Raw genomic sequence first — 25,076 nt, forward strand, 5'->3', positions numbered from 1 at the left:
TTTTTAGCGGATTGTTTTCTCTCCTTTTAAGGCTCAATTCGGCGCCGTTAGATGAGCCAGAGCGCATCATGCATAATAAGAGAAACAATTTAGGTACTTCTTGTGATATTGATAACTTATACTTTGTTTGGAAGCAAGCTTTTAGAGGTAGGGTAAGGTTTTTTAATGTGATTTGGGAGGGAGATTTTATAGGAAAGGAAAGTTTTTTGGTGGTTTTTAGAGGTTTTAAAAATCTTCACAACCCTTAGTTTCTCAACCCAATAGATTGGAGTGTTAGAAAAGCTTTTATAAATTAAATATTAATTATTACTAATTTTTACTTTTTATGCTTTCGATTCAAATAATAATTTAAATAATATGAAGTTACCTTTAACATAATACTAAAAAATAAAAAAATTTTACATTATCTTTGATTACTTTATCTTACTTCAAAAAACTTTTATCTTGCCATCTTACACTCCTCCCAAACCCCCAAACGAAGTGTTAGGCTCGCTCCGTTATGTTGATTCGGGTTTTACAATTGAAGATATTTTCAGGAGGACAAGTGAGAAAAAAGGATCCTACGGTGCCGGAGTGGAAGAAGTGGAATTCCAATGAATTTGGAATCAGTACTTCCACAATAGCAAGGCCTACTAGGAAGGTTCTTAATGGGCTCAGGAAAAGAGGTATTAATTTTGTACCTTGATTTTTGCTCGGCATACTTGATTGAAAATTCGCAGTCTTTTGTGGTTTATAAATTGATGACAAAATGGGAAAATGATTCTTTTTCAAATTTTTGGTTAGTGACTCCAGATTAATATGGTAATGTTGCTCTCTGCTATAACCAATTCTTTCTCTTTTATGCCGTAGGATATGAGGTATACCTTGTGGCGGGTTGTGTCTGGGATCTTATCTTTAAAGCCAATACCAAAGGACTTTGACATAATAACATCAACTGAGCTTAAACAGGTGATTTCCTACCATGGGATATATATATGATGATTCAACTCTCTGATTTGCCCTGCATATTGTTTTAAGCACATGTTATTATTATTATTCTTTTATATAATGCAATGGACAGTATTAGTCGTCAAATTAGGAAAGTGGAGTTTGCAAAATGAAATATCCACCAATGGGGACATGCCCATTTAAAGCCCCATTTGGCATTATGATTCAGGAGCCAAAAAGTAATTTTCAGAAGAAGCACCATTTTAGTGGGGAGAGCATTCGTTTCGTTCGGTTCCGAATCGAACCAATAAGGAAAAACCGATTGACGTTATTGACGTTGTAATTCAGACAGAACCAAATCGATATTCAAGAAAAATTGAATCGAATAAAACTGACAAATATTGGTTCGGAACTGAAAACTGATTGACATGCAAAATTCTCAAATTCTGAGAATACAAATTCTCAAACCGAATGATTTCAAGAAATAAACCATTATGAATAAAAATATATAGAATCAGTACACTACATGTATCAATAAAGAAGAAGAAAACTGTAAACTTGCAAGTATCAACAACAAATATCAACGACAAAAATCAATCAAAATCCGCTCAATAATTAACCAAAACTAAGCATTGCAAATCCGAAAGCAAATGCAGACCATATTGCAAGTCTCAACAACAAATGTCAACAATTAAAAATCAATCAAAATCCACTCAATAATTAATCAAAACTAAGCATTCGCATACCCAAAAGCCATGAATCGCATATAACAGTAGCCAAATCAATTGAAGCATTCACAACTGCAAAGGGACAATGGCACACAGCGGGAGATGATGCTCATCAATGGTGCCCAAGATGGTCCGATGCTCATCAGCGAATTGCAGGGTAGGTGCGAAGCTCATCAATGGGTCTCTGGGTGTGATGCTCATCGATAGGTCTTTCGGGTGCAATGCTCATTGATGAATCTTTGAGCACGATGCAATGATCCTCTGATATGGGTGAAGGAGGAGGAGAAGAAGAATAAGTTAGATGGGTGAGGAAGGGATAGAGATTGGTGTGTAGTGATGAGAATCTGAAATAGGAATTAGGGAGGGATAGAGAAGGAGAAGGGTAGAGGTTCGTGAGAAGGCAGAGTAAAGGACTGCTGGCAGCGGGTGGGGGTTTGACATGTATATATATATATATATATATATATATATATATATATATATATATATATATATATATATATATATATATATATATATATATATATATATATAAACAGATGGGCAAAACGACGTAGCTTTATGTTTCAGTTGGTTCAGTTATTTTGTTTTCTTTTTCATTAGATTTACCGAACGAAACCAAAAATATTAAAAATCCACAACCGAACAGTAATAAAAGAATTGAAAAACCGAATCGATTGAACTGAATTAATTCTATTCGGTTTGATTTTTTAGTTTAGACTAAATACTGCTTAAGTCTAATTTTAGATTCTTTTGAAAAAAGTTTGTTATTTTAACATTTTTATACATGTCAAGTTTAATTTTAAATTAAATTTTAATATTCTCTAATTAATATATTTAAAAAAATAATTTTCTGCTACAATTGCCAAACAAACCCCAATTAAGGAATTGAATTTAAAGTGCACTATGTGGTTCAATTTCCCTCCTCTTTCCCTTTTAAAGGAAAAATATCCAATAAAGATGCATTTACCATTAAATTGCAACAGGAAAGGTAATTATTAGGGCTGCTTATAAATATTAGATATGGGTGATAGGATACATTTTTTATATTTGGATGTCTTTTATCCTTGTTAAGTGCAGATAACAGTCTGAAGACCTAGGTTTTTTTTTTTTTTCTTTTCTTGAGAACTGTTGGAATGGTATACCACACTTAAAAAATTTCTAGCCTTTTATGATGCTTTGCAAGAAGAGTTTATTGGATTAGTCATTTGGGAGGGTGATGCTGATCATTGTTGTTGTTCATAGGCTAGTCGTACTTGAGAGCTGAATGCACTTTTTAGCATCGAAACCAGTGTTTGTAGTTAGAATTGTTGAATACATTTCTAGGAAGAACCTACCTTTCTTTTTTGTACATGATCAATCCCATGCACAACTGCACAGTTTGATATCTAGTTGCAGTATCATTATTTTAAAATCTCTGATTAAATTATTTTTTCTTCTACGGTTTACTTTATTTTACAATAAATGGAAAAAGGAAGAGTGGAAGTTGCTACAGTCAAAAAATACAATCGCAGAGTAAAACTTCTCATTTGATCCATTTACATGCCTGGTATTTTTGTCATTGCAGGTAGTGAGGGCGTTTTCGCGTGGTGTGAGATAGTTGGCAAACGTTTCCCTATATGTCATGTACATATAGGGGATACTATAGTGGAGGTAAAAAAAGAATAAAAAATGATGCGGACATGTGTACCTTTTTTTTAAAAAAAAAAGATTCCTGCGTATCATCGCTCATTGAGAAATTTCTTTAACCTATACTTGTTCTTGGCAAAGGCTGTTGTAGCATGTTCAAGTTATACTAGACTTTCTTAGGTTTCCATTTTGATATTTTTATGTTCTGTGATGATAGGTTTCGAGTTTTACCACCACTGGACGAAAGTTTGGTAGGGACTTGAGCTACAATATTCAAAGTCCCATTGAATGTGATGAGAAGGATTATGTTCGTTGGAGGAATTGTTTGCAAAGGGACTTCACCATTAATGGGTCAGTAACTGAAAATTCAATATTTCCAATATTTGCAGCTTCATTCATTGTCTTCTTTTAGCATATATGTGCTTTTCACTTCATGCAGGTTGATGTTTGATCCATATGCAAAAATAGTGTATGATTACATGGGAGGTCTAGAAGATATTAGAAAGGCTAAAGTGTGCATGTATCTCTAGCTTTATTAATTGCTTTATACTCATTGCAATTTATATTTTCGTAACACCATCTTTTGTGGGCATAGGTGAAAACTATAGTCCCTGCAAGTACTTCTTTCCAAGAGGACTCTGGTTAGTTTTTTTGCATCATACCGTTGTTAATTTTTTCCCTCATGCATGTAACATGTAAACACTACAGAACTAATTAGTTCATTTGCTAAATTAGTTTGGAGCATGCATGCTTTTGGTTAACCCTTACATTTTCCTTGAAAAGTTTAATGTGACTCCATTCTCTTTGCAGCTCGCATTCTACGTGCAGTAAGAATTGCTGCAAGTTTAGGATTCCGCTTTTCAAGAGAAACAGCTCATTTTGTTAAAAATTTTGCTTGCTCAATTTTGAAACTTGATAAGGTATTCTAGCATCCCATTCTTAGTCTCCTTGAGTGCTGCATACCTTCAATTTACATTTGACTATTTCTGGCTAACTTAGCTCTAGCACCAAAATATCCTAGGGAAGGCTTCTGATGGAAATGAACTACATGTTAGCGTATGGTTCTGCTGAAGCTTCTTTGAGCTTGTTATGGAGATTTGGGCTTCTTGAAATACTTCTGCCCATACAGGTTTGTATTTGATATTTTTTTCGTTTGAGAGTTGTCTTGCAGGTGTAATATTGATTCATCATACAGGCAGCATACTTTGTTCACTATGGTTTTAGGAGACATGACAAGAGATCTAATATGCTTTTGGTAAGTTAAATAAATATTGTTTTGATTAATCATTTTGTGCTTATAGAGTATGTGCAAGATTTAGAAGCGTTTTAAGGTGTCTGTTAGGTCAAGTATTGTTGAGTTTCTGTATTATACCAAACATAGAAGTCTTTGCCAAATCTTTAGTACCTTCTTGATCTGTTTAGCACCGGTAAAGACATTAAAAAACATATAATTTCAAAGTTAGACTTGGTTTCCTTTGTTATAATAGTCCTTAAAATATGCGAAAGCCTAAGCTAACGCAACTAGCTTGTCTACAAATATCCATGTTTATGTAACAACATGATTATCCCCCACATAACAATGTTTTTTATTTGTCTATTTTCATATATGTATCAGATGCAATGGGCAGGGCTCTATGCGCATGCTGGAATACTAGTATTTGATTTTTGAGGTTGCTGTCCTGTATTTTAATAGTGACTGAAAGTCTGTTATTCCATCGGCAGTCTCCGTTTTCAACCCTGGATAAGCTTCTTGCACCTGACAGGCCATGCCACAGCAGCTTATGGTAAGTCTTTCATGATGACAGCTTTATATTTTAATAATCATGTTAAATATATGCTATGTAATTCCATCAGATTGGTACAAGTTCTTTTCATAATGATTTGATCACTCCCAATATAATTCAGTTGAAGGCACCTTTACATTGACTTTATTGTATACCATGTATTTGTGGTTTCTTGGTTGAGAGAAACCTGTAGACCTTCTCTGGTTGTGCACTTCAAATATACAATTTTTATAAGTGCTGTCCCTCTTTTAATATGGAACTCTTTTTAGCAAATTTATGAGAACTGTTGAAGCCATTTACTTTTCGTGCTTTCAAGGATGATCTAAAACTAGATATGTCTTCTGGAGACCCAGCCCTTAATTCCATCTCTTGCCACTTTTACTCTGCAGACTAAGAAGTCTATGACCTCTACCAAGGTCTTCTCATTAATCTATAATAATTTTAAATTTGAAATATGGCCCTTAACTTGTATATTATACACACGCACACGTATATTTATTTATTTTCTGAATTCATTTAAAACCTTCTAATAGATAAATGAGAAAAGAGCAATTAACATGCACACACTCACTCTACTTAGAGTTCATGAAGTTTCTTATATATAGAATTTTGGCATAAAATGCATTTGCAAGTTTCAATTATTAATTTAATGTGCTGGGGTGTAGGTTTCCTCGCTGTTTCTTTAGTGGTTTCAAGTATAATAATGAGAAATTCAAGATTTGTGGATTTTTTTTTCTGACACATTCTTTCAGTTGAAGTAAATTGTCTTACTGCTTTCAAGTCTCAAGATCTCCCTGGCTTTTTTTTTTCTCCCTGCATGTTTTAGGATTTTGATATAGCCAACTGAATATAAGTAAATCAAAATACATGAAATGTTTAATCTCTGCTTGCATGTTGGACCAACCAAGCAGGACTCATTGCAGGTTTACACTTTCAGGGTTGGAATCTTAGCATTCCATAAAGCATTGTCTGACCAACCAAGGGATCCTTTGGTGGTAGCTATATTTTGTCTCGCTGTCCACAATGGTGGAGATATGTCAGAAGCACTAAACATAGCAAGGAGGATCGCTAAGCTGCATGATGTCAGCTTTCAGGAATTATCAGAGCGTGGGGATAGGGATTCTGAGGCATTGAACGATGAGGTTATGGATCTTGCGGCGTCTATTAAACGGGTTCTGAGTATGATGTCTGATGAGTATTATGTCTCCCAAGCAATGTCAGAGTATCCTCAAGCTTCATTTTCAGATCTAGTAAGCACTTTTCTTTCATTTCCCCCTTTTCCTTGTTTCAACCGGAATGCTTTTATGTTGGAATTGATGAACAGCTTTCTTGTCACAAATATCTAATTGGAAGTTTATGTAAGAGGAACTTTGAACAAGTAAAAGAAGGCTATATCCTTTATAGCTGTCAACTCATAATAAATGTAGGATAAAGGCTTCCTGATACAAGCATTATTTCTTGTATTGCAATGTCATTTTTATTTGAGAATGTGTAGAATTTTCCGTGCAATCCCAAGTAATATATTTGACTAGCGAATGGTGTGAGACTCGTGTTGTACTGCAATTTGTTATCTTGTGTTCTTCAAAGTGCTTGCACTCCGTATCCATGATTGAAATGAATGGTCTAATTCTCTATCTCCAATGTGCAGGTATTCATTCCATTGGCCTTATATTTGAAAGTGTAAGATTTGCGATTGTGTAAGACAGGGTAGAGAGAAGGGGTTTGTCCCCAAACAACGTAGCAAGATAAATTACGAGTTACTAGCTTTAGGAAGCCTGGAGGAAGTTCGGCATACTTTTGCAAGGATTGTCTTCGACACTGTCTACCCTTTCAAGTTAACATAAACCAAGATTGTGTAACGTTGGCAATGTGCATATTAAGAGAGCTGAAAAAATTGTGAATTATTAAATTTTCCCTTTTCTTATATTTTATTTTTTGGTAGTCCATTCAGATAGCTTGTTGAATTGTGATGTACAAAGAAATTAAAGAAAAATTTGAAATTTCAACAGTACTGTAATTCATTTAGTTTCTTTGTTCTATACTCGGATAATACTGAAAACAGTGACATTTTTCAATCGAGTACATAAAAATTTTTAACTAGCATTCCGAACCGGGAATATGAAATTTAATCAAATCACAGAAGAGCCTGGAAATACATCCTTATTCTTTTTATATGGAAACTATGAATCAATTATCAAATTTAACCTGAACACTCAGCCTGAGATAAAAGAAAGTACGAAATCAAAACCTACTTTCAAGAATCAAGCAAAATGGATCAAACAAATTAAAAACAAAACCTCCTGTTATGAAAGAATACAGTGCCACTAACTCATGCTATTCACCCGTCGAGAAGATATCCCCTGACAAATTCTTACAAAGATTATCTTCTTTGCCAACCAGCTCTAAATTCAAGCCTTAGCAGCGGCAGGAGGAGTCACGCCACCAGTAGTTGGCCTATAAAAGGAAAACAAGATTTTAACTCATCTAATTCAATGTTGGAAATCATAACATGTGATTAAATGCAAAGGTCAGAGAAAAGGTACTTACAGCCCAGCGGAGACTTTGACAGCATCGTAGATACCCCATTGGGCTCCGGTGAGAGTTCCAATCATGACGATACGCAGAGGAAGGCCACGGGTAAGGAGACCCCACAATCCTAGCTTCTTGATCGCCTGCAACAACCAAATCATTACAAAGAAATGCAGTGATGAAGAGAACAAATGGGAAGGAAATTTGTTAATTGGTAAAATTGACTCACATCACTGGCGGTTGCTCCCTTGGCATTATTGAGGAAAGACACCAAGTTGTCAGCAGGGTGCGACACAATAGCACAGAAAACCCCAGCAATGTATCCACCAACAAAGCTGACTCCAATCTGCAAACTTCTACTGCACTGCTCTTTTGGAGTTGGAATAGCATGCTTGTACAGCAACTCCACTATGTTCTCAAAGGTTGCAAATTTCATCATTGTATCTGTGACAAACCAATTTTAATCATCAGTTCAAAAGGGATTCTTGAAATTCTTACGCAACATGGTGTAGTTGAAAATGTTTCAGCTTACATGGAATCTGACGTCCCCAGAGAGGAACAAGCCCTTTGTATAACCTGTGACCATTAAACATTGATCACACAAATTATACAATAAGAAAATCCCAGAAATTTATTTAGCAAAGGAAAAACAAAGACAGACAAGGATATCATACCCAGCATAGCCTTCAGATCTGATGAACCTGGGCAATCCATCAGCCAAGCCCCGTGCGAAACCAGGCTGAGTTTGCACGCGAACTTTCACCGCCTCCATGGGACACAGAACAACATCAGCAATGACTTCAGCGGATGCAGAACCAGCAAGATAAATCAAGGTCTTGTACTTGGCAGCATATTCAGGCCCAGCAATGTCAGAATAGTACTTCTTAAAGAATTCGTAGAATCCATATTTGCATGCACCCTGTGCACTGTAACCAAGCAGGGTAGGCGCCCATCCCTTGAAGAAACCTCTTACTCCCTGCTCCTTGAACAAGACCCCAAATCCAGATCTGATGCTCTTGTACTTTGATGGGTCAATCTGAAAGATCAATAACAATCATATGATTTGGTTTTGGAATTCACATAGGTATGTAATTTATGTTTAATAAATGCAACCAGATATAGCTAAAGCAATGTCAAATGTCGGGAAATATCAGTAAGAGAAATTTGTAAGTTTTCTATGTTTAAAACGCGTTGCTTCAGACCAATAAGTTTTAGCTTATTGCAGGTAGCCGGTTACCTATTCTAAGGTGAGAAAGGAGAGGGTTACATCTGGCTTCCTCTCAGTTCATGGTATCTTCATTATATTAAAAAAAATAATAATAAATTTTAGTTTATTGGTAATGAAATTATTTTTCGATTTATGAGTATCTAATTTAAGTACAAATTGTTAATTGAAAAAAAAAAAAAAAAACATGTTGCTTCGAAATAATTGACCATCTGGAAAGCAAAGAGGCCAGTCGTCTTTGAAATTTGAAAGTTCTAGCAAGGAATGACGACCAACTTTCTTTCAAATAATCCCGGACTTCCGCAGCCAAAAATGGAAAATTCAACGTCCCTGGGTTATGAGTGTTGACGCCAACTCTCAAATGATCAACCAATAGTTTAAAAATAAAATCTATTTTCGCATTTGCAAATTTTTTAAATTAATAATAAAAATAGAAAATTGCCATCCCAAAATTACAACATTGAAATTTCAAACACAGACCAAATAACAATAACTACATACGTTTGCTTAGCAAATTCAAGTCACCTCTTTAATTATGAGAGAGAAAGCTTCTTGATATCCAAGATAAACAGAGTCATGTAAAACTTTTAAAATCTTGAAATAAACGAAAATTTATTATTTAATTTTTCTATTTTAATTAATAAAATTAATTAATTAATTTTTTATTTTATAAAATATATTAATTACTCTTCATATTTTTATTTTATTTTTTTAATTTTTGAATTATTTATTCTCTTTTAAATACATTGATAGAAAACTTGTTTTGATTTAATATGGCAGAAAGACTAATTATTATATTTTTTAAAATACAAGTATTTAAATAGCAATTCTCCCTAATAAAATTATAGGAAACGAAGAGACATGTAAAGCTGTAATGTAAGAGGAATGAAATTAGGGACCTGCATATTGCACTTCACGAGATCGAGAGGAGTGACAGCCGTGTGAGTGGGGCCACAGCTTAATATCCCACCGACGGTACACGTTGCATAGTAAGCCGGCGAGAACATCTCGATCTTCTCAGTCGGTGCTGGAATCATGAAGCTCCTTGACGCGCCACTGCTGCTGTTGGATGCCGATGGTTTAGAAATGAACGTCGAATGATACAGGCCATGGTTGGTGTTCACAGGAACGTCCAAATCAAAGAGTCTCTTAGAAGGCACAGAAGGAGAGTAGAGAAAGTTAGGGATGAGATATTGGCGGGAGTTATCGGCGACAGCCATCATGGAATTGACCGTTACTTGGGCCTGGAGATGAAAAGATCGTTCTTTTCTTTCTCAAAACAAGTATTTGAGAAAGGGAACGAGGAAAGTTGAAGAATTATGACTGGTCAAGGAGGGAAATGTAGAAAGTTAAATCGAAAATATCTGCTTTTGAAGGAAGATCCTCCGTTGGCGCGCTACTTATAATGAAGAAGAATGTTCCTTTCCTTCATAATTTACGTAAGCAAACACGCGAACATGAATTCTGGCAGCGCAAGCCAGCGCGTAAATACAAGAATTGGGCTTCCGCTCTTTTCCAAATGAAAAGAGCCCAACTATTTGGGTCTTCAAAATTCAATCTCAATTCAGCCTTTGAAAAGTTGAGCCTTTCAAAACAGTGCCATGGTTAGTGGCTGCTACTATTACAGAAAAAACCACTTCGACGCGATCCACTTGCAATCCTAGGAGGCCCACAGAACGTAACACAATCCAATGACACGCGAGCAACTTAGCAGTAGATAGACCTTGTGATACTGGGGATGAATGTTCTCCACTCGTCTCTCATATTTTCTTTTCTCCCTTGCATGTCCAAGTCCCCCTTTTCAGCTTTTCTATCCAAGGGTAATCCTGGTTTGCCATTATAGCAACTTCCTCCGCGTCTTTGCTTCGCCAGTTCAACAAGACCTGCCGGTCTAACAATGGCTTCAGTATCAGCTTCTTGTCTCAGGTTCCATCCTCTGCTTCTCCATTCCAACCAGGTGAAGCTTCAGTATTCCTTCGTATTTTTTAATTACATTTATTAATTAGCTTTTAATTTTAATCCTAAAAACCAAACAATTAAGTCCGTTTATGAAGTTGGGACTCAGATGTCTCTTAAATCCTAGGATAAATTTTAGAACTGAATGAATTTGAGGAAACTACACATATGATATGACATTTGAGTATTTGCGTTTTGCAGCCAGCGCAGGGTAGTTTTAAGTTGGTTTCAGTGAGTTGGCCAAAGAGCTGGTTCCCTTCTTTAAAGGCCACCCGCTTCCGCGTCTCCTGTGCGGTAATTCCATCCCCTCGTCTATTCTTCTCTTCCTTGGCTATTTGAAATTGTTCAATGTACATTACAATACATATAATTGGCAGGCAAAGCCAGAGACAGTGCAGAAAGTTTGTGACATTGTACGGAAACAGCTGGTTTTGTCTCCCGAGACCCTGCTCACTCCTGAAACCAAGTTCTCAGAACTTGGTGCTGATTCCCTTGACACAGTAAGCCTTTTTGCTCTTTTCTTTGTTGTATCAATTTAACTGAAACACCATTTCAGGGAGACCTCCTCTGCTATTAAACAATTTCTGTTTTAAAAAAAGCAAGCATATGGTTGCGGCAGGTGGAGATAGTGATGGGGTTAGAGGAAGAATTTAACATTAGCGTCGAGGAGGATAGTTCTCAAAATATAACAACTGTCAAGGAAGCAGCAGACTTGATAGAAAAACTGGTTCAAAAGAAAGCAGAAGCTGGAGCTTAATTAAGCCAAGTCAAGCTCCGTGGTTTCAGAGTGGACTGTGTTAGGATCATTAACTTCGTGGATTTGTTTTGCCTTGATTATTTCCAACTTGCTCCCGGTATTCTTTGTTTAGAAGGCTAGCCAGGTTGATTTAATTTAAAGTTATGTTTATTGGTTGCGGAAGTAATGAATTATTATATGTGGCTATGACGCATATGGTTGAATCAGAGGTTGCCTAAACTGAAGCCACAAGTATCAATTCATGTGGTTCTTTCCTTTATCTATAAGCTGCTGGTTGCATCTTTCATGCGCTTGCTCATCGTCCTCCAAATTCATGATTATTACCTATCAATTTACAGAGTGAATGTGCAAGTGATCCATTGGAAGGGGAAATATTTGGAGCAGAGTGTGATTATCCATCACATTAGCCGCCCTTGATTCCATTTTATGTAATCTACTCACGAGTCATAACCTTGCAGTTCCTATGGCCGGCAAGCTTTAATAAGCCATTAATATGCCAAAATTTATGGTGTTTCTGAGCTCTCCAAACATGATGACGCGTCATGTTTACAATTGAATGTCGTCGACGGTTTTAAAAAATAAAAACGCTATTTTAATAATAATACTAATGACAATTAAGTGAAATTAAATTAAATGCCAATGACAATTAATTACAGAGCTCTAATTTGTTAAAGTGGTCCCACTTGTCGGGTAAAACAGGGGATGTGTGCATATGATTGTTTATCCAATGAACGGTTGCCCATTCACAGCGTCGGAAAAAGCAACAATCTGCCCTGGAACCGTCGACACGTCACCGATGTAACGGGCTGCCGTGAAAGAATCGGGCACGTCACCACTTTTTTAGATCTACCAACGGCTGACCCTCAATAAGTTATTCAATGCTACCCGTATTTACAGTATTTATAGAATACTCGTGAGTGTAGAAATACATTAAGAAATGATTAAAATTTATTTAATATTTTTTAAATAAAAAATATATATTATGAGACGAAAAGAATAATTTTTAACGCATAACTGAGTATAAGTGCAAGAAAACACTGGGTATATGTGCACTTGAGTTATTATTATATAAATTTCCCCCTCCACTCTCTATTCAGCAGACACGATCCTCTTATTCCTCTCCCGTGAAATTAGCATGAGCCTCAACCCAAAATCAAACGACCTGCCGTTTGTTCAAACCTGCACATTTCAATATCATTTCAACATCAGCTCTTCTTCTTCTTGACAGTTGACTCCGACTAAAGACAAAACCATCCTCCCGGCTCTCTCTCTCTCTCTCTCTCTCTCTCCCCCCCCTTCCCTAGCTTCTCCAAATCCTCGCTTCGCTACATGTTCCTATACATAGATATATAAATACTCTTTCAGATGGACCGGAGGGCGACGGAGAGACCGGTCTACTCACGGCAATGGAGTGGTGGTTCTAGTAGCACGGGATCATCCTCGCCAGCGGTATCTCCGGCGCACCCTAGCTTGCGGCTAGGGTCAGGTATGTCCACCATCAAGCGTACTCAAAACGTTGCAGCGAAGGCCGCGGCGCAGCGGCTTGCTCAAGTGATGGCGTCGCAGACAGCCGACGACGATGAGGAGGATGACGATCTAGGGTTCCGATTCAGTGCTCCGCCACCCCCTGCTCCGTCGAGTTTCAGCAGCAGTCTTAATCACAGTGGAAGTAATAGTGTTACTCCATCTATTTCGGTTGCTAGAGCTAATAGATCTCCCTCTCATGCGGTAATTGAGGGAGCTTAATGCCTTATACGCTGTGCATTTGAATTGTCATTAAAGACAACATATGAGTTTGATTCTTCAAATTTAGCGGCCTCTATTGTTTTGGTAATAGAGAATTAGAGATTGGAAATTCTTAGGCATATCATCCATTTACAGTGTTTAGATGTGCTATTGCTAGCAGCAATTGCCATAGTGATAGATCTCGGCGTTATGTGTCATTTACAAGTCTTTTTTGGTGATATGTAAATATATTACCGACTAAAAAGTGAAAAAAAAAAGAAATAATATTCCAATTTGATTTTACTTCAGTTCAAGTTAACTTGGTGCGTTAATATTTGAGTTTAGGGATGCAATGTTGTTATCTTTGCTTTGTTTTTTTAATTTAACTTTGAAGCTTTTGTTTGAGTTGATTTAGGTGCCGTTGCGGTTGACCTGAATGTGGCTAATTAGAACTTTGATATTTTAATTAGTTAGGTCGAAACTTTGCAGAGCATGTTCCTTCTGTGCGTTCCACAGCTGCTGGAAGGCCATCAATGTCTATTCGTACAGCAACATTGGTACCACCAAGTAACCCATCATTAAGAACTCCCATTTCTATACCTCCCATTGAGCCTCCCTCTAATAGGAACAAAGAGAAAAGGTCAGTGAACTCTTTATCATTTTTATTATTTGTTTTTATTTTTCTCTACTGGATTTGAATGAAGCTTATGGCACATACTTCAGGGTTTTGCTTTAAAATTAATTGGTTTTGATTTGAACTTCCATTTATGGAGTACATGGATGTGTGTGTTGGTGCCTGTTCCCAATGAGAGGTGACAATTCAATGACAATGTCCTTAAGAAGTACCAAAGTTCACTTAATTTAACTCGGTGCAATTTTGTGGATTCATATGTGTGTCTGGGCCTTCATAAAGGTGGTTGTGGGTGTAATAAGTTTATCCATCTGTAAATTAAAAATTTTCAGTGTAATGTGAGGTTAACAAGCCTTAATTTATACTTAATTCACAGTTAATTGACGTCAGTTGATGCTATGCTTTTCTTTCATTGAAAATTTACCATTGCCAACTATTTCAGGTTTACTTCAGATGTGGGACAACTCAAGACAAAAGATGCAGGAGATCAGCGTGAAGCTTCAGCTCTTCGTGATGAGGTATGTCTTGTCACCGATCATTCATAACAAACACATACAATCTCCTTGGTTTAATGGAGATAACTATGAATGGGTTAAGCAAGAAATATGCTCGAAGCTAACAGCTAAATTTTGTAGCTTGATATGTTACAAGAAGAGAATGAAGTTATACTTGACAAGGTGAGCAATCCCCCAGCCAAATGTAATTGGTTATTTTGGCCATGTTCTTTTATTTTCAACACTTATGCCTGAGCTTGCTGTACAGCTTCGTTGTGCAGAAGAAAGACGTGAGGAGGCTGAAGCTAGAGCTAGGGAGCTTGAGAAACAGGTCATTTATGGTAGTTAATAAGAAATTTTCATATTGGATTATGTTGACACTAGCATATGTTGCTAAGCTTTCTTGTTCTTTATTAGTAAACATTGGTTTTGGTCTTAACCATAAATGTGAAAAAGGGAAGTGTCCTTTTGAGGATAAGAAAATAGGATATCCAAATGATATTGATGTGCATGCGTAGATGCTTATTTCTGTGTCCATTTCTATTCACAGGTCGCTGTGCTTGGGGAAGGTGTATCCTTAGAAGCTAAACTGTTGAACAGGTCAAGCCTAGTTGATTTTGTCTGTCCTGCAGTTTATTTGATGTTCTGGTTCTGAATTTTTATTATGTATTTGCAGAAAGGAAGCAGCACTACAACGAAGAGAGGTGAGCTGGGGTTTTTGTTTCAATTATTCTATTTTCCATGATCATCTGGAACAAAAGAAGCCATCATGAGAGCTCTTTTTCCCATGTTCATGCATTTTTACTGCTTTGAGCTACCATTGAAATTCTCTCTCTCTCTCTCTCTCTCTCTCTCTCTCTCTCTCTCTCTCACTGTTTTCATTTTTTTTATTTGGCACTAAAGTTTATTTCTTCTGGCAGTTGCTGTTTCACTGAACTATATAAAAATTATTGTCACAGGCTGCTCTTAAGGCTGCAAAACAAACTAAAGATGGAAGAGATGAAGAAACTGCAGCCCTTCTCTCAGAACTTGAGGTAAAGTATGATAATACCACTGGTTCTAGTTCTTTTGCTTGTTATTTTATAATATCATATTTTGCCTCATTTGGTTTAATCAGAGCTTGAAAGAGGGAGCAGCTGCAGCTATGGAACAGTTTCGAGAAGCAGAATCTGAAGCGAAAGCTCTTCGCACAATGACACAGAGAATGATTTTGACTCAGGAAGAGATGGTCTGTTGCATTAAAATTGAAGTAAGATTTACACCTTGCCACATAGATTGATAATTATATTCCGCATGATCCTTTTAGGAGGAAGTTGTCTTGAAGAGATGTTGGCTTGCTCGCTACTGGGGTTTAGCTGTACGGCATGGTAATCAACTTGATCCATTTTTTCTTAATAGAGTAAACTATTTTGAGCTTTTAGTTTTCTTGTTTCTTTCCATGATGAGGCATTTAGGGACATCTGGTGACAAATAATTCTGTTTAACTTGTTAGATATGCTGAGTGTGTGACTTGATAGATCTCCCAACTATCTATCCTCAGAATTTTATTATTCTGGATAGCATTTTTTTCCCCCTCATTTTGACTAATACTAATGAATCATTATCCTTTTGTTGCATGCTTCCTTGTTACATGTAATATTGTTATTCAATGTGTTTCTTGTCTATTGATTTTTTGATCTGGTATCATGTTGACTTTACTGTACCTGTGGCAGATTAATTTTATGTTTCATCATTCAAGCTTTGTTATTTTGGGGAAGAAAAAAAAAGCTCTGTTCTTAATGCATGCATATTGATGCACCCTTCTTGATTGCTTATGCGTTCTTCTATGGCTGCTTTATAGGCATTTGTGCTGATGTAGCTGTAGCAAAGCATGAGCATTGGTCTGCTTTAGCTCCTCTTCCATTTGAAGTTGTCATTTCTGCTGGACAAAAGGCTAAGGAGGAGTCTCTGGATAGAGGTTAGTTTACTAATTTAGTTTTAACTTATTAGCTGTCCATGCCTTTTTGCATTAGTTAAGCTAAAATATCATATCAAATGGGGCAGATGATGATGATCCAGATAGAAGTAAACCTGCTCGTGATATGAGTGACCTAACAGGAGAAGGAAATATTGAGAGTATGCTTTCAGTTGAAATGGGATTGAGGGAATTGGCGTCTTTGAAGGTTTGTTTTAATCTTTTAACTGAAAATCCTATTTACCTGCATTTAGTTTTATTGGATTTTTTTTTGAAGCCCTCATTTTTATGATGTACCTTTCTAAACTAGGATTATGGTAGTTGGTATGTCTTTGAGTTAGTATATAATATCATTAGTCATCTTGAGATGGCGCATGCCTATATATATTGGATGGTATTTCCTCAGCATATTCTAATTATTTTTTTTTTCACCCTTGTTTTAAGGTTGAAGATGCTGTTGTGCTTGCATTGGCGTTGCACAGACGACCAAGTATGGTTTGACAGTCCTGCCCAGATATATGTACCTGTCATTCATAGGTTTTTTTTTTTTTTTTTGGTGTCATGATCATCAATTTGGTTCACTGAAATTTCTTCTTTAATATAATCTTTTAATTATCTGTTTGTTAAAGTTGTGTGTGTTTCCTTTTATTGTAATGCTCTTTAGCCTTTCCTCTCTTGAATTGTTCTAGTTATTTATTCTAATATCTGCCATATGATGATGTTGTTTTGAAATAATTGATAAAATTATATCTGTAAGAGGTTTAATCAGCGAGATGCTTATTTATTTGGAGAGTTTCTATCACTTTTTAGGAATTTCTTTCATTTTTGTAAGATGAAATTTACGTTTTCTTCTGTTGTTTGTTTTTTCAGATTTGAGATCATCAGTTGATCCCAAGCTTACGGAGGCCTTTGGTAAGAGGCATATATATAGCGATTGCAATATGAATTGTGCATCAGTATCATTCCTGTTAATATCTTTGCCCCTCACTAACGCAGAATTAAGTGAAGAGGAAGCAGAAGATGTTATTTTCAAAGAGGTCAGTGACCTTGCTTTTCTATCCATTTCATTTCTTCTTCTGCTGCTGCTTATGAACCTTTGATTTGATAGAAAGCTATTTCAATATGGTTATGGTGCTTTCTCCTTTAAAAAATTATGGTACTTCTCTGTAATCTCTTTCTCTAGGCCTAGATTGCCAAGTTCATATTGTTCCACGGATGTGAGTTTCGTATTATGTGGCTTATGACGTCTTGAGAGTATTTAGTTGCAAAATGCAAGATTTCGTTTGTAATCACGGCCTCTGCTTTATCTGGAATTCTGGATTTGTTGGGCAGTTGATTAGTACTGTAATTATGTTGATTAATGAGTAGCTAAATTCTTATATGTGCAGGCATGGCTAACATACTTCTGGAAAAGAGCCGAAGTGCATGGTGTGGAAGAGGACATTGCAGAAGAGCGGCTTCAGTTTTGGATCAGCCGCAGTGGGCGGCCACCAACTTCACATGATGCTGTGGATGGTAAACATTGCCCTCATATGCTCTTCGCTATTTACTTGTAGTGCAGCAAATATTTCAAGTAAACAAGCATAAAACTATATAGGATTTCTATCTTGTCTTTGTCTCCTTGATGCTTTGGTTAGCTATATATAGACCGGGTCATGTATGGCAATTACACTCTTTCATGTGTGTTTTGTAAAGTGGAAGAGTTGGGTGATAGAACCTACTTAGTACAGCTTTCCTGTGGTGGCATATGGACCATAATACCACAATGATTTTATCTGTCATAATGAGAATTGAATTTTAGTTATTTAGGCTCCAGTTGTTTGACGAAAATATTTTCCACTTTTTCTAGCATACGAGGCACTTAGGAAAATTGATTAACAGCAAATGTTTTCCTGGTTAAAGAGAAAACTAAGTCATTTTTAAGAAAGAGGAAATTATTTTTCATTTTTTAGACTTTGATAATCTTATTAAAATATGAAAATACTTGCCTATAACATAAATACATACTATTAGTTTAACATTATAATTAAATAACGGAAAGTATTTTCATAGAAAATATTCTTTTAGAAAACTTTTTCCATGGAAATTATTTTTTTATATACAAGTTATTTTCTGCAAAACAAATGGAGTCCTAAATTAAATTTATTTGGACACTTCATCTGTTCACTTATGAAGTTTCTGCTTACTATGTTGTTGAATAAAGTCAAGGACCTTGAGAGAAGGAGAAGGCTTGCAGCTTACCTTTGAAATAAAATGGTCTTAGCTATGTCATCGCCTAACAGATCATGTCTCTCATCTCATATGCTCGACAATGTTATCCTCTTTGTATGTTATTCATGTTTCTCATCTCATATATTAGTGCTGCTGTTAATGAGAGTAATATAGGAAAGGATGCTTTATATTAAATGTCTTGAGAGCCTGTAGATCTAGGCTGAAGTGCACATCGCAGGATATCGTGAGGTCATTTGTGTCTAAGAACAGCATGTTCGGTTCATTTTGAAAATGGAAGCTGCTGAATTCTTAGTTGTCTCTCATCTCTAGAGAAGCAGTTGCAATGCGTTGATATTTCATTTTGGTGTCGTTGTTGCAGTTGAGCGAGGCTTGTTGGAGCTCAGGAAGTTGAGCATAGAGCAACAACTTTGGGAAGCATCTCGGAAAGAAATTGATCAGCCCTCTTCAAACTTTGTTGCCAATCATAAACCTAGTGCAGATTCAGAGACTTATTATTGATCATCACTTTGATGAGTTGCGTATATTCCTTGTTCCATGCTGACTGGTTATGTCAATTCGAAGTTTTTATTTTTCATATATATATATATATATATATATATATATATATATATTTCTGCATTCAATTTTGTTGCAACTTGCTAAATTTCCTTAAAAATCTAAGCATTCGATTCAAATTGAATCAAATCAAATCATCAAAATTGAATTTATTGAATTATTTTATTTTAGAAATTGAATCGAATTGAAATGTATAAAAAATCAAACCGAATCGAATCGCGCTAATTTGATTCGTTTTGAATTGATCGATTTTTAAACTTTGATAGATTTTTTTATTTATATTTAATTTTCAAGTTATTTGATCGATTTTGACTTTTGATTTGAATCTAATAATCATTAATTTATGTAATTAAAATATATATATATATATATATATATATATATATATATATATATTGATACACAATATTTTATAAAAATAAAATAATTAAAAAATTAATAAAACAATTTAATTAGATTTGTTTTAATTGATTTTTCTCTCTAAAATTAAATTGAGCTCAAATAACTGAAATTTTAAAATCTAAAATTAAGTTAAATTAAATTATTTTAAAAATCAAACTAATTATGAAATGAAGATGGTTCAATTGAGTTTATTAGGTTCAAATCGAGGAGTGTTTACCTCTATTTAAAATAGGAATTTTTCATGTCCCGCGGCGATGCCATACTCTGTGACCATTGTGTCGCTTGATAGAGCTGCGTAGCACCTGGCCAACGGGCTGAACCGGTTCGGAATTATTGGTTCCAGTTCAAGGCTCAAAGGAACTGGAACAACAGGGACCCAGTTTCAGTTCTGGTTTGGTTTCGACTTGTTCAATACGTCTTAAGTAATTTCTTGCAAACCGCTGATTGTCTCCCTCTCCAAAATGAATATTGATGAATGTTAACATAAAATATCATGAAAGAAGTTTTCATCCTGTTTGCATATATAATATAATTGTCTTAACTCCTATTTTATGCTTCAGGGTTTTGTATGAATCAAATGCATTACATACTAATTATACAAATGTAAAGAGTTATAGACATAATTAAAATAAAACAGCTATAGAATTGCGAAAAATTAAACTTGAAACTGAGATGTTAATATTTAAAATTTCTGTTGCTCACTCTAGCTAGAGTTTGAAACCACAGTAACCACTGCTATTAGCATAAAACCTCATGGTTAGAATGAAGCGAGAAATGTTGATTAAATGGCTAAAACTTCATGCATAATATTGAATTATTGTCCAATATTATGTAAATCTATACTATTCTCTTTTCCCTTTAGAAAAAAAAAGTTGCAACTTGGTCCTAATAGTTGTAATATTTTTTAGATAAGTTTTGTGGAGCTCTTAAACTTATAATTCCCATTTTACATTTTTTCTTAGATGTATCAACAAACTAAGCACGTTTTGTATTTGCAGTTAATGCTTTCATTAAATGTAATCTTAAATTTTTTTTTTTTTTAGAAAGTGTAATCCTAAAATTTGAAAAGCATATTATGTCACGACCCAACCTATGGGCCGGATCGGCACTAAGACCTGGGCTAACCTAAAATCTTCGAGGCCCGTAGTAAGCCTAACTATTCCTTAACCCAATCCTAAGGTCCATTTTAAGCCTAATTTCAAAAATTTAATTGGACAGACTTCGGCCATAATATGGACCATACAACAGGGAGTTTTTGACTCGTCCGACCTGTAAACACAATATATAATCATTTGGGAGCTTAGCTCACCCTCCATATACTCATAATTTCATAAAATCCAATGGGAGCTTAGCTCCCTCATTCCATCCAGTCATATATACATTTAATATTCTTACAAATTTAACATAATATTATATTACAGTCTCAAATTGATTAAAATACTCCTAACACATGCGGAGTCTAAAATTTGACTAAATTGTACAAAATACATTAGATATTACTAATTGACCTGCAAAGAAGAGGAGCAGGTTAGTCACAATAAGTAATCCTCCTGTACCCTAGAAAAATAAGATGAACAGAAGTGAGCGTTCGACTCAGAGAGTAAAATACCAATTTTAACTAAAATTTTTATAGCTACCTAGAGTTAATGCATCCTGATGAGTGGAATGCAACGCCATCAAAATTTTCATACATATTACATCATAATAGTAAAAAGGCAATTTGGAGCACTCACACACCCAATAATATTCAAACAGTATATATATGGGAGCTGATCCCCTATACAGCTCTCTTAATCCAACATCTACCAGCGAGTGTCTCTCAAGCCGGACTTTTGTTTGATAAACCAAATGCGGGGGTCAGTGAGATCATCTCGAGCCGTGCCTACCCCGACTTATCCATAAAGGACTGGGTCCTAGTGAGTGTCTCTCAAGACTCATCTACCTGTCCTATCCATATCCAATACCACACCACACGGCTCCAAATTATCACAAAGAACATCCATGGCAAAAACACGAGCCTCATAGGAACAGACTAGAAGAATACCTGCCACAACTGCATTAGAAGCCTGACCATCCTGGTGGGTCAAGGTGAAAACCCGAGCTTGAACCCTACCCTGCATTGCAGAACCCTGAAATTGACTTCTACCTCCTGATCTGCCTCCAAATCTACGTCCTCCTTGTTCTCGGCCCTGTTGGCCATTGAAGTGACTGCCTGCCATGCCGTAAGCACTAGGATACAATTGACGAGGAACATTCGCAACAGAATCCTATGACCCCATCTGTGGCTTGCTGAACACGGTATATTCTCTAGCAAAGTGACCCTGTTGGCCATATCGAAAATATACTCTTGAACCCATCATGCAAGGCCCTGAATGTCCTCTTCCACACTGCGAGCAAGGTGCCAAGGAGGATCCTAAACCAGATCCAGAACTGCTGTAACCTGAACTATGACCACTGCTGGATCCATAACCTGGTTTGAATCCTCGAGATCTATGTTTAAAACCACCCTTCTTGTTGTTTCTACTCTTTCCTTTGTAATGACTTTGGCCTCCACTATCTGTGGTACCCATGTAGGGAACACCTGAAAAACCCTCTGCTTTATTCTTCTTTGCCCTTCCACTGTCATCTCCTATATAGCTAATTCTAATCTGTCGGGCTCGATTAACTATCACATCAAAGACTGATCATACATCATGGCTAGGTTTGCATATCTCTTGTCCAGCCCTTTTAGGAACCTCTTTACCTTCATACTTTCTGTAGCCACTGATGTGGGGGCATATCTACTCAGTTCCAAAAATTCTGTAGCATATTCATCTATAGATCTGCCATTCTGCCTTAAGGCCTCAAAGGCCCACTGCTTCTGGTCTCTAAAGCTTTCTGGCACAAACCTATTGACGAACAGTTCCACAAACTGGGTCCAAGATAATCCCTCAATACGAGGAAGTACGTAGTCTATCATCCACTGCCTTGGCACTGGCCCCAATACATGCTGCACACACTCTACCAATCTCCTGTCAGTTAACTGTAGTTCCACCCCTGCCTGTTTGCAGGAGTCCAAAAATCGGTAAGCATCATCAGTCACATCATAGATACCAGGCACCAACTTCTTAAAATTAATTATTTGTTTATAAGGTTCCCCTCTTGGTGCAGTGGGCTGCTGCTGTTGTGGAGGGTGGACCATATATTATACCATCATATCAATGGTTCTCTGCAATCTGGCTAGGGTAGCTGCCATTAGGTCCATGGGACCCTAGGCCACAAAAGACTATTCCTGTACTGGTGGCGGCTACTCTTCTGCTTGAGCAGCTCTAGGTCTCCTACCTCGCCTCCTCGGGGCAGGCGCCTCATCCTGTGCCAACATCTCATCTGGTACATCCAGTTCTGGTGCAGTGGCAGCTCTTCTACTTCTACGTATTTTCCTGAAATTCAACAGCATTAGCCCATAAAAATTCAAAACAGCATATTACACAACTCTATAGACTCATATTCACACACAATTGTATAAAGCAGAAACTAGAAGCCAAGATGACAATGCAAGGAGGAATGGGGACCCTATTCTCAGCATGTGACTCCTATTAGACTCTTCACAAAACTTTAGACATATACTCCTTATGAATCTGAAGCCTAAGCTCTAATACCACATTTATCATGACCCAACCTATGGGCTGAACAAACACTAGGACTTGGGCTAGCCTAAAGCCCCCGAGGCCCATAGTAAGCCTAACTATTCCTTAACCCAATCCTAAGGCCCATTTTAAGCCCAATTTCAAGAATTTAACCGGACAGAGTCTGGCCATAATATGGACCATACAACGGAGAGTTTTTTACTTGCCCGACCTATAAACACAATATATAATCATTTGGGGAGCTCAGCTCACCCTCCACATACTCATAATATCATAAAATCCAATGGGAGCTCAGCTCCCTCATCCCATCCAGTCATGCATGCATTTAATGTTCTTACAAATTCAACATAATATTATATTACAGTCCCAATTTGATTAAAATACTCCTAATACATGCAGAGTCTAAAATTTGACTAAATTGTACAAAATACATTAGATATTACTAATTGACCTGCGAAAAAGAGGAGCAGGTTAGTCACAACAAGTAATCCTCATGTAGCCTGGAAAAATAAGATGAACAGGAGTGAGCGTTCGACTTAGAGAGTAAAATACTAATTTTAATTATAATTTCTATAGCTACCTAGAGCTAATGCATTCTAAGGAGTGGAATGCAACACCATCAAAATTTTCATACACTCTTAGTAGTATGCCCTAGAGCATATCATTTAGTATGCATCTTATACATGTTTTATTAATAAAAGGCATTTTCACTTTTCCGTTTACATAATATATTTATGTGTAATAGAAAATGTCCATTGATATTTTGTTAGAAATTATATTCTTAAGTTGTTAAGAATATGAGTGACAGTATTTCTAACACAAAGTATCATAAATTGGTTCACAATCGAGGATACTTCATAATAAGGACATGACTTATCTAAAAAGATTATAATAATGTTTGTTCCCAAGTTATTTATATGAGATGTAAATAAGATGGAATGGTGAGTCTCATGCCATATAACAAACATGATAGGCACTTATGCATGATAAGTAGGCCGAACCAGTGACATTTATGACAAGCATATAGAGTTTACTCTTGTCAATGTATTGTCATAAATCATATCAGTGCATATAATCTTTAGACCTGAGATAGCACAGTTATCTTGTATATAGGTGATTTGAGTTTGATACTGCTTTCATACTTGTACTGTGTATGGGTATATGGGCATGTGTTGGCTCCTACTAGTTATATATGGAGGTAGGTATTGATCAAGATGGAATCTATTACCCTAAGTAAATAGGGATAAAATTCTATGTTCATTTAATTATTCTTGATATTTCAAGTTCCTGGCCAGGACAGATAGATTTAATCAGAAAAGAGTTCTGATGAGAAAATCTTTTTAATCAAGAATTGCAGAGAACATAATATTCATAGCAAATGGAGTTTGACATAAATCATGACTCCATCTCGAATTGGAATTTTATAACAGAGAGATTATAGTGCATGGTAGCATATGATTAAAGATTCATTTAAGGTATTCCTTGTTACTAATTGGGTGACCATGGCATGTATACTAGGTGTTAACCATGGTCTATGAGGTGCCTAAAATGATTTAGAGAAATCATTTATGGTAAGAAAGAATTTTGATGATATTAAGAGTTAATATCATATCTCATTGCCAATTAGTGATGAGCCTAGTGAGTCACACACATACACAAGTAATCACCGAGTTAAATGTGATTTAATTAATTAGTTAAAGAGTTTAATTGATTAATTAAATAGGTTTGGTTTGCAATTAGTATGCAAAGTCTCTAGCATGACTTAAAACCAAATCTAGGTTATTGGATGTATAATATAAGTTAAATTTATATTTAAAGTTTTTAAATATGAATTTAATTATGAGAAATTAATTAATAGAGATTAATTAATTAATTTATATTTAATATAAATTGATTAAAAGAGGAGAAATAATTATTTTGGG

General features: G+C 36.0%; 3 protein-coding genes and 1 pseudogene across 3 annotated transcripts; 3 read left to right on the forward strand and 1 right to left on the reverse strand.

Annotated features, from left to right (window-relative positions):
* Window positions 1–499: 499 nt before the first annotated feature.
* LOC110671859 (uncharacterized) lies at window positions 500–7,074 on the forward strand (annotated as a pseudogene).
* A 74-nt stretch (window positions 7,075–7,148) lies between these two features.
* Window positions 7,149–10,201, reverse strand: LOC110671834 (mitochondrial phosphate carrier protein 2, mitochondrial). The gene is made up of 6 exons (XM_021834430.2): window positions 9,722–10,201; window positions 8,272–8,633; window positions 8,130–8,173; window positions 7,827–8,041; window positions 7,616–7,740; window positions 7,149–7,522 (listed from the first exon to the last, which is right to left on the reverse strand). Exons 1-6 carry the CDS (start codon window positions 10,043–10,045, stop codon window positions 7,477–7,479), a joined length of 1,116 nt encoding a protein of 371 aa, XP_021690122.2. The 5' UTR covers window positions 10,046–10,201; the 3' UTR covers window positions 7,149–7,476.
* A 364-nt stretch (window positions 10,202–10,565) lies between these two features.
* Window positions 10,566–11,697, forward strand: LOC110671839 (acyl carrier protein 4, chloroplastic). The gene is made up of 4 exons (XM_021834438.2): window positions 10,566–10,779; window positions 10,980–11,072; window positions 11,156–11,278; window positions 11,398–11,697. The coding sequence occupies exons 1-4, from the start codon at window positions 10,720–10,722 to the stop codon at window positions 11,533–11,535; spliced, it is 414 nt and encodes a 137-aa protein (XP_021690130.2). The 5' UTR covers window positions 10,566–10,719; the 3' UTR covers window positions 11,536–11,697.
* A 901-nt stretch (window positions 11,698–12,598) lies between these two features.
* On the forward strand, window positions 12,599–19,147 carry LOC110671889 (coiled-coil domain-containing protein SCD2). The gene is made up of 17 exons (XM_021834504.2): window positions 12,599–13,263; window positions 13,731–13,900; window positions 14,334–14,409; window positions 14,527–14,568; window positions 14,654–14,716; window positions 14,936–14,985; window positions 15,062–15,089; window positions 15,345–15,419; window positions 15,503–15,613; window positions 15,692–15,752; window positions 16,226–16,342; window positions 16,429–16,547; window positions 16,784–16,829; window positions 17,210–17,251; window positions 17,336–17,376; window positions 17,728–17,854; window positions 18,930–19,147. The coding sequence occupies exons 1-17, from the start codon at window positions 12,901–12,903 to the stop codon at window positions 19,067–19,069; spliced, it is 1,671 nt and encodes a 556-aa protein (XP_021690196.2). The 5' UTR covers window positions 12,599–12,900; the 3' UTR covers window positions 19,070–19,147.
* Window positions 19,148–25,076: the final 5,929 nt, after the last annotated feature.

This window comes from Hevea brasiliensis, chromosome 13, assembly GCF_030052815.1.
Source record: "Hevea brasiliensis isolate MT/VB/25A 57/8 chromosome 13, ASM3005281v1, whole genome shotgun sequence".
Classification (NCBI taxonomy): domain Eukaryota; kingdom Viridiplantae; phylum Streptophyta; class Magnoliopsida; order Malpighiales; family Euphorbiaceae; genus Hevea; species Hevea brasiliensis.

What these genes read in the sequence shown, in the direction of transcription:
- LOC110671889 (XM_021834504.2), top strand. Translation starts at nt 12,901, where the DNA reads ATGGACCGGAGGGCGACGGAGAGACCGGTCTACTCACGGCAATGGAGT. An exon ending in CCCTTCTCTCAGAACTTGAG is followed by an intron (nt 15,420 to 15,502) that starts GTAAAGTATGAT and finishes TGGTTTAATCAG; the next exon opens with AGCTTGAAAGAGGGAGCAGC. An exon ending in GGGTTTAGCTGTACGGCATG is followed by an intron (nt 15,753 to 16,225) that starts GTAATCAACTTG and finishes GCTGCTTTATAG; the next exon opens with GCATTTGTGCTGATGTAGCT.
- LOC110671839 (XM_021834438.2), top strand. Translation starts at nt 10,720, where the DNA reads ATGGCTTCAGTATCAGCTTCTTGTCTCAGGTTCCATCCTCTGCTTCTC. An exon ending in TGCTTCTCCATTCCAACCAG is followed by an intron (nt 10,780 to 10,979) that starts GTGAAGCTTCAG and finishes TGCGTTTTGCAG; the next exon opens with CCAGCGCAGGGTAGTTTTAA. An exon ending in GCTTCCGCGTCTCCTGTGCG is followed by an intron (nt 11,073 to 11,155) that starts GTAATTCCATCC and finishes TATAATTGGCAG; the next exon opens with GCAAAGCCAGAGACAGTGCA.
- LOC110671834 (XM_021834430.2), bottom strand. Translation starts at nt 10,045, where the DNA reads ATGATGGCTGTCGCCGATAACTCCCGCCAATATCTCATCCCTAACTTT. An exon ending in CTGGGGACGTCAGATTCCAT is followed by an intron (nt 8,042 to 8,129) that starts GTAAGCTGAAAC and finishes GGTTTGTCACAG; the next exon opens with ATACAATGATGAAATTTGCA. An exon ending in GTCAAAGTCTCCGCTGGGCT is followed by an intron (nt 7,523 to 7,615) that starts GTAAGTACCTTT and finishes TTCCTTTTATAG; the next exon opens with GCCAACTACTGGTGGCGTGA.